At 32.7% G+C, this 15,196-nt stretch overlaps 4 protein-coding genes across 8 annotated transcripts; 2 read left to right on the plus strand and 2 right to left on the minus strand.

Annotated features, from left to right (window-relative positions):
* Positions 1-64: 64 nt before the first annotated feature.
* LOC105281010 lies at positions 65-6,459 on the minus strand. Its single transcript, XM_026969903.1, has 11 exons — positions 6,261-6,459; positions 3,780-4,180; positions 3,436-3,513; positions 2,812-2,981; positions 2,605-2,728; positions 2,278-2,392; positions 1,797-2,018; positions 1,525-1,686; positions 1,167-1,388; positions 889-1,046; positions 65-619 (listed from the first exon to the last, which is right to left on the minus strand). The coding sequence occupies exons 2-11, from the start codon at positions 4,169-4,171 to the stop codon at positions 364-366; spliced, it is 1,899 nt and encodes a 632-aa protein (XP_026825704.1). The 5' UTR covers positions 4,172-4,180; positions 6,261-6,459; the 3' UTR covers positions 65-363.
* A 376-nt stretch (positions 6,460-6,835) lies between these two features.
* On the plus strand, positions 6,836-8,397 carry LOC105281009 (60S ribosomal protein L10). Its single transcript, XM_011341921.3, has 4 exons — positions 6,836-6,982; positions 7,102-7,130; positions 7,243-7,548; positions 7,637-8,397. The coding sequence occupies exons 2-4, from the start codon at positions 7,108-7,110 to the stop codon at positions 7,965-7,967; spliced, it is 660 nt and encodes a 219-aa protein (XP_011340223.1). The 5' UTR covers positions 6,836-6,982; positions 7,102-7,107; the 3' UTR covers positions 7,968-8,397.
* Positions 8,398-8,425: 28 nt separating this feature from the next.
* On the minus strand, positions 8,426-14,491 carry LOC105281008 (glutamate receptor ionotropic, kainate 2). Of its 5 annotated transcripts, none has more exons than XM_011341917.3 (11): positions 13,262-14,488; positions 13,034-13,134; positions 12,816-12,899; positions 12,217-12,528; positions 11,781-11,887; positions 10,482-10,652; positions 9,956-10,191; positions 9,638-9,777; positions 9,049-9,305; positions 8,889-8,961; positions 8,426-8,742 (listed from the first exon to the last, which is right to left on the minus strand). In XM_011341917.3, exons 1-11 carry the CDS (start codon positions 13,566-13,568, stop codon positions 8,569-8,571), a joined length of 1,962 nt encoding a protein of 653 aa, XP_011340219.1. In that variant the 5' UTR covers positions 13,569-14,488; the 3' UTR covers positions 8,426-8,568. The 5 variants fall into 5 exon arrangements, with proteins under 5 accessions (XP_011340219.1, XP_019887827.1, XP_011340218.1 ...); XM_020032268.2 differs by having other exon boundaries at positions 9,638-9,852; positions 12,217-12,525; positions 13,262-14,477; XM_011341916.3 differs by having other exon boundaries at positions 9,638-9,852; positions 13,262-14,477.
* LOC113561910 lies at positions 10,589-11,774 on the plus strand. Its single transcript, XM_026969513.1, has 2 exons — positions 10,589-10,978; positions 11,314-11,774. Exons 1-2 carry the CDS (start codon positions 10,920-10,922, stop codon positions 11,582-11,584), a joined length of 330 nt encoding a protein of 109 aa, XP_026825314.1. The 5' UTR covers positions 10,589-10,919; the 3' UTR covers positions 11,585-11,774.
* Positions 14,492-15,196: the final 705 nt, after the last annotated feature.

A 15,196-nucleotide genomic window follows, 5' to 3' on the forward strand; every position in this document is an offset into this window, starting at 1 on the left:
TAAAATATATAAAAATAATAATGGTTAAAACATAAAATAGTATATAAAATATAAAATAATCAAGTTTATCTTTTCTTTGAAAGGATCTGCATTCTCCTAATAAGGAAGTTGGAGACTCTTCCATTTTAATTAAAATTAAGATTTCTTGTATAAGACACAAAATTTAATTATTTATATGTATTTTTATACGTATTTAACTTCCTTATCAGGAGAATGCAGATCCTTCCAAAGAAAAGATAAACTTTATTTCATTCATATAAAATATAAAATATATAAAAATAATAATGGTTAAAATATAAAATAGTATATAAAATATAAAATAATAAACCCGAGAATAATCTTCAATACGCCAAATAATAAAATTTATCTTTTCTTGGATAGGATCTGCATTCTTCTAATAAGGAATTCGGAGACTCTTCCATGATTACTTCGGGAATATTTTTTGTATACAACATTCCAATCACATTCTTTATTCGATTCTAAAACTTGTTGTATCATGTTCTGCTTGGCAAAATGTATCAGTCTTTCTTCCCATCTGAAACCGATGAATCCTGAATTAATACAATCTGCAAAATGTGAAATTAATTCTTTCCACATTGCATATGTCATAGATTGATTATGTCATCTCTATATTGCAAAACTAATATTAGCTAACATATTTTTACTAAATTAATAAAAGCTTTTAATAATTAGTTCTCTTGTGATAAAATACATTTCATAATTTCACACGAAATTATTAGTCATTAAAGCACTTTTGATAAAACAATTTCCATGTTATTCTCTTTTATGGTATATTTAGTTAGAAATGCGAAACAATGTTTGTCATTTAAAAGTAATGTAACCAACATTATCCAAAACGAGAAAAAGCAAGAATTATTATTTTCTTACTCTGCAATCCTATTTGTTTTTCGCCACGTTTGACACCACGTTCGTTCCGTATCAAAGTCATTTAAATATAAAACATTTAGAGATAGTTCTGCAGCAGCTATGGCCAACATGCAGTTCGAGATGTTACATAAATGTTCATCTAGCATAGCTACGTCGAGCTACAAAAGAAAGAATTACTTACTCCTCTGCATACATAACACACAGCATCATATTAAAAATTAAATTATAACATATACGATTTATAAGCGCATGCTATTTATGTCTATACATCCACGTACCAAATAACTACCGCAAAAGTAGATGAGCATAGTATCCTGTGAATTTATCGTCTTATTTTCGTCATCTTGATTTAAACACCATATATAATAAGAAAGCAACGAAAACGGATCGGCAAAAGTTATGTTGAAGTTAACATTCAAGAGAATCTTCTTTTCATATATTAACAATTGTTTTTCCTGTCCAGTGTACATATCCTTTGCCAGCTGCAGTATCGTTGTTGCCTAGGACAGACAAAAAATCGATTAGGAAAAATTTGTTTATCTCATTAAACATTATGACAATCTAGATTGAATAAATTATATCCAATTATTGTTAAAAGAATATTGTTATTACTCGTTTCTTGAAACAAAAACTTACCGATGGTATATTGTTAATACTTGCTTCTTTCTTCAGATTTATCCAGAGACACGCTAGCGCGATTAACTGTATATTATCTGTCTCCACCGAAATTCTATGTATAACGACGTCGAACAGCCTTATAGTCTTGTGAATGATGTGTGATGAGTAATTACAGTGTACCTAAAAAAGTAATAACTCTTTAGTAATATAATTAATAAAATCCTACTTTTTGTTCATCAATATTCATCGATATATGGATTAATCTCATTTATAATTTCTATTCTACTTACACCAATACGAATCAAATACTGCACGATAACTTTCCTCTGTTCTGCATTTACATTTTCGCGCAGAAAATGAGAAGACAACTTCGGTGCCTGTTCATCCTTTTTACGTTCCACATCCAGCATGTCTTCAAAATAACAACCATATGGTATTTGACAAATATCGTCTTCCTCGTCTCGCTTCTTGAAATTACCCTCTTCTGTATATTTCTCATATGTATAGCGCACCTGGTAAGTGAAGCAAATATCTTTTATTCGTAGTTATAGCGATCATAGTTATTTAAAATAATCTAAGTAAACTAAATCGATCTATTTGTTCTTCGATATTAGGAATACAAGATGTTTATGTTTATATATTATTGCCTACAAATCTAGTTTGAAAATATATGTAAATCATATTTATGATACTAACGTTAATATCAACGTTAATGCCAGCATTAATACCAAATAATGTTAATAAATAATATTATACTATTTCTAAACTTACGTCTATATTCTTTGTGGTTGATAATAACATCGCAGGACTATTCGAAGCTACTACAATGCTACTTTCAGCCATACCTTGCAATTGATTGTCTCGATTATCTTCAGAATCAAGGCATCTGATAAAATCATGTTTACAACAATTAAAAATGAGAAATATACCTAATCGCTAAATTATCTGATCTAATATTTTATTATGGAAGCAGATTATACCACTAATTAAATAATGATTAGTTAGTAACGCAATGACTGCATAATAGCTAGTTCTGATAAAAGACTAGTTCTTCCTTATCGTTATCTATTCATTTCATTCTGATAAATTATTGCTTACCTCGCATTATCTTCTACATTTTCGAAATCTTTATTTAAAAGAGCTGTTGCAATTTCATTTGATGATTTAGTGATGATGTTATAACCCTTTTTTATGTTTCTAAAATCTTTTTTTATAGTACCAGCTGAAAAAAATAGCGAATAAAAAAGTTTTAATAGATTCAGATATATTGCATTCCGTTTATTATTGCATTCTTAAAGTACTAACTGTTCTGCTTCCTCATCTTATCTTTCCACATTTGGATACTCGAAAACGTCCGCTTTTTAACTTCGTTTGATAGGAAATTTTTGGTTTTCGGAGTAGAACCATTTGATGATACTGCTGCGTGGTATTGTGAGACATGTTGCGAGACAATTTTTCTGCTCTCCGAATTAGATCTAGGTAACATGTAATTATCATGATTAATGTCTCGTTTAAAACAAATATGATATGTACATAGATATTAAGTATATTAATATAAAATAATTAATAATCAACATCAGTTGTATATATTATTAGATAAAATAATTCTTTGATTAAAATTTTTATCGAAGACTAAATTTATAAAACAAGGAGAAAGTATTGAACATGAACATAGAACCATGAACATTGTCCAAATTTTATTTTCTGAATTATGCGATACCAAAAAGTAAATTTCGAAAAAATATGCAAATCTATAAACTGCTTATCTCAGTTTATTAATGATAACAAAGAGAAATTATGATATTAATAAACGTTGCACCCGCACACAGATGAAATCAGATATACCATAATAATAGAATCTGTATTAAGATAAAACATGTTGTAATCATTTTAAAAAACTAAAATCTCAACAAATTAACGACAAATTACCTTTGAAAATACTTGCTGGTCAATTTGCTATACGTTGTATCTTTATTTTCGTGTCGTGAATTGCTCGAAGAACGTGCTCTGAAATATAATAAACTTTTTTATAAATAATATATTCAAGTTACAGAGTAATTGAAAAGATAACAAAATTCTTAATTTCCAATGTAATCTAAAAGTACATCATTAATCTGTTTGAATCGGTTGTTTTATTTTACGTGAATTGTCTCCTAATTATTTCAAAACAAAATTAAAGGTGAGATTGAAGAGAAAAGTTAAATAATTTTCAAATTTGATTTTTGCTTTTAGATAGAACAAGCTTTTCGTAATTTTGGCAAAATATTTATCACCTTCGTAAAGAAATGCGTGATAGTAGAGGACTAATAGATCTTCTTTCTGTCATTAGTTTCGTCACATTTGTTGATGTTGATTGTCCTTCAACCGTTCCAGCTCGTTTCACTTTAGCTTCCTTCTTGCGTACATCTACTCGCACGCGAGAGCGTGACCGCACATTTTCGTCGTCCTGATACACGTTAAATGGAGCTTTGCCGATAACAGGCTTCTCCACTGTCGTACTGCATTGTCGAATTGCATGATTTTCCGACAATCCTTTTCTTTTTCCACTATCATTCTTGCTATCGGCAATTTTGACATTTTGCATGCGTGAATGTACATTTTCTTGATTTTTGTGCTTTCCAGCTGTGTCCTTACAGCGTTCCGACCGAATGTTGTTTGATGACATGGCTTAATACTTAAAAATATTAATTTACAGGTAAATATTTAAGCAAACTTTAATTGTTAACATTATAAATTAAAAGAAAACTTCAAAAATTAGTCGACTGATTGGCACTTCTTTATATTGTGTTATCACAACGTTTCGACCGACATCCGGTCCTTTTCAAGTGAAATTTATTCTAAATTATTGGCTAACAAAATCTGTAGTAAAAAGATAAGCAACTAAAAAATGTGTACATAATATACTATCACAATAAAATTGTTATGAAACTATTACAGAAACTTCACATAAAGAACCACCGCAAAAAGGGTGCAAAAAATGCCCGTTTTTCCGTCCTCGATTTTTCAAATGAATTTTATGCCAAATGATAGCTCATGATGAGACATTAATCACAGAAAAATTTTGCGATGAGCATATGATTGGTTTCAGAGATATTCAGAGGGTCAAAGTGGTTACCACCTACTGAGAAAGTATGACACTATCGACACTGTATAGCATGAATTTTGGCTGACTTTTTTCGAAACGTAGTATCTATGTGTTCTTTGAGTTGCTAATTACGAATCTGATGTTAGATTTCAAAAATTCAAGATGGCGGATCCAATATGGCGGATATAAAATATAAAAAACTTAATTTCTCCAAAAATTGTTATCTAAGCGGGTTCAGGATCGCAAGCGAGTCGCACAGGAAAGCGCGATCCTGAACACGCTTAGATAACAATTTTTGGAGAAATTATTTTTTTTATATTTTATATCCGCCATCTTGAATTTTTGAAATCTGACATCAGATTCGTAATCAGCAACTCAAAGAACACATAGGTACTACGTTTCGAAAAAAGTCAGCCAAAATTCATGCTATACAGTGTCGATAGTGTCATACTTTCTCAGTAGGTGGTAACCACTTTGACCCTCTGAATATCTCTGAAACCAATCATATGCTCATCGCAAAATTTTTCTGTGATTAATGTCTCATCATGAGCTATCATTTGGCATAAAATTCATTTGAAAAATCGAGGACGGAAAAACGGGCATTTTTGCGGTGGTTCTTTGCATGAGAAACAAAGATGTCCATTGTCTGCCACTCATGGAGACATATACCGAGGTCCAAATCAATAAAACTTGTCACGCAACATTATAATAACCGTAAATATACAATAAAACCTCGAACCCAGTAAGCAAATTGATCACAGACTGCGCGCAGATTGGTAGCAAATTTGATAAAAAACCTATACCAAAACCGTAGCCATCTGTGTCCGCATTCAGCTTGTGTTTTGGCGACAGAGTCTGCTGTCAGGCAATAGCAGCAGATTTGCAGCAAAAACCGCGCAGAGTCTGCGCTCATAACTTGGCAGCAGATTGGCGCCAGAAACCGAGCAGGATCTGCGCGCAAAACTTCCCAGATAACATTAAAAGACGTCTTATATTCTTATAAGACGTCTTCTAAAACTATCAAATTGAGAGCAGATTGATTTTAATCTTATATAAATTGTATAAATAACATTAATATTATTTAATTAATAAAATTAAATTAATGAAATAAAAATTTTATCGAATTATGTAATTTTCTTTCCACATTCCTTCTTCAGAATAAAGAAAACTATTAATATAGCAATATACAATATATATATATATATATATATAAATCATATATAAAAGCCATTTAAACAGCTGATTGGGTGCAGCGTCTACTCATAGTGTTTGCTATCAATCTGCTCTCAAGTTTTGCGCGCAGACCCTGCTCGGTTTCTGGCGCCAATCTGTTGCCAGGTATGAGCGCAGGCTTTGCGCGGTTTTTGCTGCAAATCTGCTCGTGTTGCTTGACAGCAGACTCTGTCACACTTCTGGCAGCAATTTGACAACATAATTCCAGAAAACAGATCTTGCTTCAAATTTGTTGCCTTTCTGGTATCAAAAGTTTGTAGCAAGCACTGCTCGAAATTTGTTTGCTCAGATTTTGCTATCTGGGGAATATATTTACGGTCTATCCACCGGAGAACAAAGATTAGACTAATTTTTTGGAGTTTTCTTGAAATTTGTCATTGGCGACTAACTACTAACATTGTTTCATCAATTATAAATTAACATATATATATATTACCTTATGCAAGAATGATTATCAAGGAAGCAACAAAAGTTTCACTTTTGATCAAGATCAAATCCACCGGAGAACAAAGATTTTGAACACGATAACAACGATTTCACTAACTTATAATATTGTACGTATTCCTCTCGGAAGTCTCGAAGCAACTGCCACGTAAATTAACAGATTCTAATAAAGGCTGCTGAGGTTTTGCTTGAGCATTCGTCCGATCATCTATTCGTCCGACTGATGTAAATATTATTACGGCCTTGAGAGTCCAAAACATGATATGCCAATTGTTCAAACCTTTTTGATTTGAATAGAATTCTTGATAGAAATTTATAAAGATAAATTCTAAATAAGAGAAATAACATGTCGTGCAGTAATTGTTTTCACAAGCAATTATAGATAATTGTGTATTATATTTAAATCATGTCAAATTGCGTTAAATACAGTACATAAATTACGTTAAATAATATATATCTTGAAAGCATTTCGAATTTCGGTATAGAGGAAATTCGTAGTCGCGCAGACGCAGAGTTGCCGGTCTCGGATGTGGTGGCGCTCGAAAGGCTCTGCTAGTTTTCATTGGACGAATATTCTAACCTCTTCCAGCATCGCGGTATCGCGCATGGCCGCTATCGTCGCTACATAAATTTCGTTACAGTTATTTCTGTCAATTGTGTGGCCATATTTTTCTGTCTGGTTGAATTTGAAGTCGGTTTTCTGAATCCGTTGTTGTACGTAACATCGTAATGTATATTAAACATTTTTGTGCATATTACGTGCCTTGGTTCTATACTGATTGCAATGGTTGATGTAATTCCGATGTTTTAAACATGAATTTATTTACTTTTAGGTTACAATGGGACGCCGACCAGCGAGGTGGTATGTAATAACGTTTTAATTCTTTGTTAACAGACTAATTCATGACACTTTGTTTATAGATAGATAAATAAATTTATCTGGCGCACGCTCCAATAATGTTTCTTCTTTTCAGTTATCGATATTGCAAGAATAAACCGTACCCAAAGTCCAGGTTCTGTCGTGGTGTTCCGGACCCGAAAATCCGCATCTTTGATCTGGGCAAAAAGAAAGCATCCGTGGAAGATTTTCCATTATGCGTACACTTGGTGTCGGACGAGTACGAACAACTGAGCTCTGAAGCTTTGGAAGCTGGGCGAATCTGCGCCAATAAGTACATGGTGAAGAATGCTGGTAAAGATCAGTTCCACATCCGTATGAGGCTCCATCCATTCCACGTTATACGCATCAACAAGATGTTATCGTGCGCTGGAGCTGATAGGTACACAATTAACCATCGCAAAGTGTCTCTTGCACATAGAATTTTTGTGAATGTTTTTTAAAATTGATAAATTACAATTTTTTTCTAGGCTTCAAACAGGTATGAGAGGAGCTTTCGGTAAACCACAAGGTACTGTGGCCAGGGTACATATTGGACAACCCATCATGAGTATACGTTCATCTGATCGTCATAAGGCAGCTGTCATTGAGGCTTTGCGACGTGCAAAGTTCAAGTTCCCTGGCCGCCAGAAGATTTACGTGTCGAAAAAGTGGGGTTTCACGAAGTACGACCGTGCCGAATACGAGGAACTGAAAGTGGCCGGCCGGCTTGCTCCAGATGGCTGCAACGTCAAGTACCTCCCCGAGCATGGACCTCTCGAGGAATGGAAGAAGTTTAGGAAGATGCTCGCTGCAGCATAAATCTGCTGTTTAAAGTTACAGTTTAAGTGAGCACGTTTATGTTTTTCTTTCGTACAGTAATAAGTGTTTCTCACTATCAATGTGCATTTTTTTAACAGTATTATTATTGAAGCTGTTTAAAAATATATAACTTACCAGAATTTGGAATAGTCATTTTAACGATATCATTGGCTATTTAAACACAATACGTTTCTCTATCTTCGTTGAACAGTAGACTCGAAGGATCGTCCAACAATTGCATCAAACGAAAGAATCTATGGTTAATTTGTGCTAAAAATTTCAATGAAAAGAATTTGACTACATTCCAGCCCTTTAAGCCTGTGATGCATGTACTTGACATTAGAACAGGATTAAAGAGGAGAGCTTCAAAAATGCATCTTCACCTTAATTAAGCATGAAAAATATTGTATCTCTTAATATCGAAAGAAAATAATTCAAATAAAAGAAAGGAAATTTATCGGTAAGAAGGATGTCATTTTATTTTTTACAGATTTTTACAGTCTAAAAGTTTGTGCAAATCATTTGACATATTGACATAATTATTCTGATCATCTAATCGCAATGAAATGCTATTGTTGATTTACAATACACATATATTTATTTACATTATCAGCTGTCGCGATGGTTTTAATTTTAACTTTACCCGTTTGAGAAGCCTTTTATAGGCGATGTGCTCTATAGCATAAATAAAGCAGCTGACAAGCAAAGCAGCAGTTATAAGAAGCAACAGCGGCACTACATCGTTAATGTCGACAGATTTCCATGATGATTGCGCCTACGGATAAATATTATATTTACAGATATCTCTTTTATGTTAATTTTTTATTTTCATTATAAATCGAAAGTTTCAACATTCTATATCTATTTAAAACTATTAGCCATATATAATCCACAAAAAATTTATACAATGTGCATACTCACTGTATTTAGTGTGATCGACCATTGTGTTTCCATCAAACGCTGTAAGATTCCGCCATCTCTCAACAGAAGAAGACTGTGTTAACGTAAAACAAGAACCATTATTATTAAGACGACATATCACGCACGACTCATACTTAAGTTGAGAAAAGCTTACGCTCACTTTGTATTAATAAGACCAAGAAATGGACTATTGGTTCGCGTAGCCATTGCTACAGTGATCTGTGAGATAGTATCCAACGGCTCCAACTTGCAATTGACTTTCTGTTGCAGTAACGCTGCCATGTTGTCCAGCGTCATAAAAGCGTATTTGTCTTCTTTGCAAACGCGTTTCAGACCTTGCAAGTAATTATTCGGCAAATCAGTCTCCTTCATCAGTAACTCGGTGAACAGCACGTTCATTACTTTATCGGACGTATTCTATCGTAACAAAATAATTACAGATTGATACAACATTGTACATAAAACATTTCTTGTTACAATTTTCATTTGCTTAGTACATCATATTATTATTACATTGTGATATATTACTCATATATACTCATATATAAGGAGAATATAGTTTTTAGAATTTAATGTAAATCAAAATGAAAAAGACATTAATGTGTGAACTATCGTTATAGTTTTCTTACTCATATAAATCAGAAAAATTAATTAACTAATAATTCATATCGTTAATATTTCGAATATACACATAAAACATTTTTTTCTAATTTTCAACTTTCGGAAGAATAATTAATACATTTGAATACCTGAAAGAAAGTAAAATCAGCCGAGTCACCAACCACTCCGAAACGATAGGTTTTATCTTTCAAGAGACCCTTCATAGTCGTGAAGGGCATGACAAATGACTGAACAGTAAGAAAGCTGACCAAAGCGGCGGAATATGCGGCTAAAATTATGACAGCCGTTATATGGATCACGAAATGTACCATTCTTATAGGATCCAGAACAGATTGCTGCATACCTGATAACATTATTCCATAATAGCAATATATATATAAAACAATAATATGCACACTAAAAACACAATTGCATTTGATAAGATGAAATATAAAATTTAAAATTACCTTGATTGCAAAACGCTCCTGCAACAAAAAATAAAATCTCCGTAAATTTCGTTGGTAAATGATCCTCATCTCGATACAAGGATGTAACCATGAACAATTTCTGAATAAGCACGATCGATCCACTCATAATTATTATAAAAAATATGATGATATTCCAGATGCTCAAGGAGAACGGTGCTGTGTAAACGTTCCATTTTACGTTTGTCGATGATGGTCTCTTAATATACGTACGACACCTTCAGATATAAGTAATAATTATTTTCAATTTTTAGCTACGTTACTCGATTCAAGAACATGTAAATATTAAACTCGCATTTCATGAATTTAATCAAATTTGTCTGATCAGTTAAATTTCATTTTGATTAATAATTGTTTAAATTACATGAGCTGATTGAAATGAATATCTTCTAAATATTGTTAATTTTCTATAAAATTATAATATAATATAGAATCTGAGATGTTAATAAATCTGAGAGACTCTATATACGGTTACAAATTTTACGTGAAATGTATAACAATGTACTACTTGGTCGTGTAAATGGGTGTTGTAAAACTGATGACGTCTAATCTGTCCGATGTCATCATGAACTCCGTCGCAGCAAAGTCTGCTTTGCCGTTCATCAACATTCCGACTGCGCCTGTGCATGTACCATTTGGTAGACACACCCCCCACGATTTCGATTTCTTGTAAGTGAATCTGGAACGATTCGGTACAATACAAATTTGTTAATTGTATTTATCTCAACTTCTCTAAAAAAAAGTCAGTAATCAGCTAATTTCGGCTAATTATGTGCTGCTTCCGAAAGAACTTCACAGCAAACGCTGTCAGAATCAAGATTAAAAATGATTAAATTATATCAAAATTATTTGTAATCTTTTTCTGATAATATTAGCCGAATGCAATAATTTCAGGATAAGAAGAAAGATAGAAAGATATACAAGATGAAGGAACGATGACTACGTCATGCTGCGCAATCTTATTGCAAAATGGATCAATTTGAGAAGAATGAGTCAAACAACGTAACCACCTTTAATAATATTATTAATTCTCCCTTAACTAGCTTAGCAAAATACGTATAAAAATATGAAAATATGATTTTTATGTGTTTGTTATATTTTGCATTTAATATACAAATTCCATCATTTTTTTTCAAACTGTCTTACAAATACTGGTCATCGAATAAATTACATTTGCTGTCACGGTATCATATCATTTTGTTTGTTGCGTGAATTATGCCAAATAAGAGTCCCAAATAAGAATAAGTAATTCTGTACACCAAGCATTGAAATGTTCCTTAACAAAAAGAAATCTTCATATTTACAATTTTTAATAATTTTTAATAATGCTACGGTATAATTAGAAATACTCCACATAATCCAAGAAGATATTCGGAAAGACGTCGAAGAAGCGGCGATGGCCGACAAAGAGACATTTTCGAGGAGAGAGGGGCAGCTAGTGAAGACGAATATGTGCGAAAGGAAACCGCCAGGCAACTGAAAGAGCTTAAAAAGCAACTAGAGCAACGTAAAGCAGAGAAGAAGAATAAATTAGCAGAAAAGGATAAAATGGAAAAAGAAAATAATGAAAAGCAAGATGCAGATAAAAGTTCGAATCCTAACAAAGAATGAGGCAACATCTAAACAATTCATTGCGCAATAAGACAACAACTATTAGTTTATTATAGATATACTAAATTTCTCATATTAACTACTTAAAGTAATATTATTATAAATAGTAATAAAATATTACTTTAAGTAGTTAATCACTTATAAATCACTTATAAATATTTAAAAAATCACTTACAAATAATAAAGTAGTACTTACGTGCAATTCATCCCTTCCTGCAGTAGCAGAATTACCTCGCCAAAAAAGCCACTCATTCCTGTTATCTCGTTCTGTCTATTATGCTTAAATAGACTAATAGGGGGATCCTATAATAGGCATAAAATTCTTCATGTTTAAACAGATTGGTTCTTCACATTAGTTCTTCGGAAATTTTAAATATAATAGATTTTCTTCTAATGATGCAAACAAAAACGTTTTTAAAAATACGTCTTATTATGATGAAACAGAAAAATAATGAAGGATCAATAGAATTCAGTGATCTAAGAATCATAGATTCATTGATGAACTATTACATTAGTAATTATAAAAATGCATATTGCTAACTAATCGTGCTTCCAGCCTCTAACACTAATTATTCTGCTGCTCGATTGTTTAACATACGTGCTCTTGTGGAAAATATAATAGAGAGCCTTACGTAAACTGATGTAACGAATATATTATGACCGAAAAGATCATTTCTTCGAAAATATAGGCCGCGCGTAGGACCCTTCAAACCATTCTTCACGTCCCATGTACCAAAATGCATCGATCGCAGCTCTTTTCCTTTATCAACCTGATAAACTTCAGTGATGTTTTCTTTGCCGGTTTCATTGGTGCTGCTTTTAGCCACCATAAACTTACAATCAAAAGGCACGTAAATTTCAAAGAAGAAGTCTGATAATTTAGTCTCGTTCTTAAAGAAGACCAGCCAAGTAGGATAAGCCATCGCGATCCACGTTGAGACCTGCTGCATTTGGTAAATAAACATTCATGTTGCCTAGTCACCTTAGGCCTTTCATGATTACACGTTTTATGAAAAAGCAATACTTTACGACAAAAGCGCAGAAAATTTTTCAGAAAAGTTTAGTATAATAAGAATAATACGTGAGCAACTATATTGAATTAAACATCAATAATTAAGAAAAAATATTAATAATCAAACTTGTGATATATATTACAGCTTTTTCGACAACAATAGATTTTATCTAAATTAATCTCTGTTATTAACACTTTAAACTGTTAAGAAATAATTACATTCGCAAATTCCTTTCTTGTATCTTCATAGTCGTTTAATAAGACGAACAAAGGTCTCTTGATGTTGTAATAATTTTGGCCGATCTGCAAGCGATAATTTTTATATATTATAAAATAATTTTTTTAGCTATGTTTGCTTGAAACCGCATTTTATTTATATCTAATAACAAAAAAATAAAGAAAAATAAATAAAAAGGAAGGAAATTCTAAGCGCTTACTCGTGTCCTGAACATGTTGAAATCCATGAGTGCGGTACGGATGTGAAAAGTCGAGCTTAGATACTTCTGAAGATGTAGCAAGCGTTCGCCTTCTATGAGTCCTGCAAAACGGCAAAAAAAAACCTTTTAACTGACAAACAATCACTCGTGCAAATCATATATAGTTCATGTTACTATATAATTCCTCTTGACACACAGTTTTACTGCTTTCATCCACATTATTCTCACCCTGATTCTCGACAGGACTTGGATTGGTGTGTAGCAGTATGATGCACGTGTTATTGAAGTAATCGTGTATACCCTTGATCAAACCCTCGTACACATAAACCGGTCTAATTAGTTGACCACGTGCGAGTCCCATCACCATACATACGAGCGCGATCAAGCTCCAGATCGAAGAGAGATCGAGAAGCTTACACCGATGCATCTTCCACCGTGCAATCGCATCGCGTTGATCGATGATTCTATCCGATTTCACGAGCCAGCCGGACGCGATGATGGATTTCCGCTTTTCCGATGCATTTCGCTGTTCCATCTGCACTGCGTCTCGCGCCGAACGTGACAGGAAGTCGGTCAATTTCTCCTAGATATTAGTTAAAAGCGAAACTATCGCGGCATACGATAGTTGCCTAGCCGGCGTCGAAGCATAACAAATCGCGATTTTTCATCAGTCGAAAGCAGACGCACTCTTGCCAATCGTGTTATAATGACTGTGCAATGATCGTTTTACGCGAATTATTATTTTTATTAAAGAGAATTATTTTCACGTGCAGTTACGCTCGCATAAAGGGACGAGGACGAAGTCGAGCCCTAAAGCAAACGCGATCGAGCGACACGCACATCGATTCCGCCAATGTTAAATAAATTATTATATGCTTGCTCTCTCTCTCTCTCTGTTCGCGTATTTACTCGCCGGTTTGTGCAAATCGAACTATATCACTGCTCAAACAATCGTCCGTGCATCGCTGAAACAGCGATTCCGAGCGGAATGTTGCTCATCGATCAACAAAATAATTCACAAACTTTGACTTTAAGGTTTTAATTTATTAAAATCGAAGAAGTATTGCGTTTATCGAGGATTTCCATGGGAAATAACGTCAATCAGTTAATTCATGACTAAACAGTTACGCTAATATCAAAATTCAATCTAGGCAACACATCGAACGCACGAGCGATTTGTACAGCTAAACAGAAAACGAACGAATGATGATAGATTTACGGACACGCGTAATAAAAGTTTAGAAGTTATGTAATTATATAGAGAATTGTTAGTGTTATCGTGCTATCATCTACAACGCAAACTTCGAATCAAACAGCGATTAGCGTAATCGTGCGCCGCAATGTAATTCGATCAAGATTTAATCAGCGGGAAACATATTATGTGTAATTTTCTTCGATGTAGCAATTTATGCACATTAATACAAATATAGAACATTTTATAACGTAGTAAGTGTTGTTAAATTTTATTAAAATTTGAACAAATAGATATATTAGAAATATATAATGTTATGAGATATTTAACAATGCTTAATATTATTGAATATTTAAAGCTTTCTTTTTAATTTTATAAAATTCATTATACTTTTAATGTTTTTCGTATGTGCGAAAATTTATTACAACTTTTCAAGATTTATCTTATAATAAAATGACGCGTATAAACGTTGAGAAGAAATTAATGCATTTAAAAGGAATTTTCTTTAATAATGAGATGCACATTACATATAAAAATGATATCACATAGGCATCGCTATGAGCATTTTGATAATATCTCTCGCATGTACATCTAATATGCGCTTATTGTATGATATATTAACGTAGATAAATTAATAGTTTAATACATTACGGAATATGAAATAATTTTCTTCATTCGCATAGAAATTACGTCATTTACTTATTGGCATAACTTAACGTGCATGTTGTATCGTATCTCTTACAAAAATCACAAATTAAACAGCTATTAAAATGATACGACAGTAAAGGCAATAAGCAATATTTCCATGATTTTACGGTCAGATCGTCGGAAATATCGAACGATATTTCGCTGATTTTAAAAAGTCATTAAGCGATATTTTGTCGCTTCTTCAAAAAAATAAAGAAAGCGTGACATCAATTTAATGAATTTTAATAAATTAAAATGTCCGATTTACAAGGTGCTGAATCCTA

This window comes from Ooceraea biroi, chromosome 5, assembly GCF_003672135.1.
Source record: "Ooceraea biroi isolate clonal line C1 chromosome 5, Obir_v5.4, whole genome shotgun sequence".
Classification (NCBI taxonomy): Eukaryota; Metazoa; Arthropoda; class Insecta; order Hymenoptera; family Formicidae; genus Ooceraea; species Ooceraea biroi.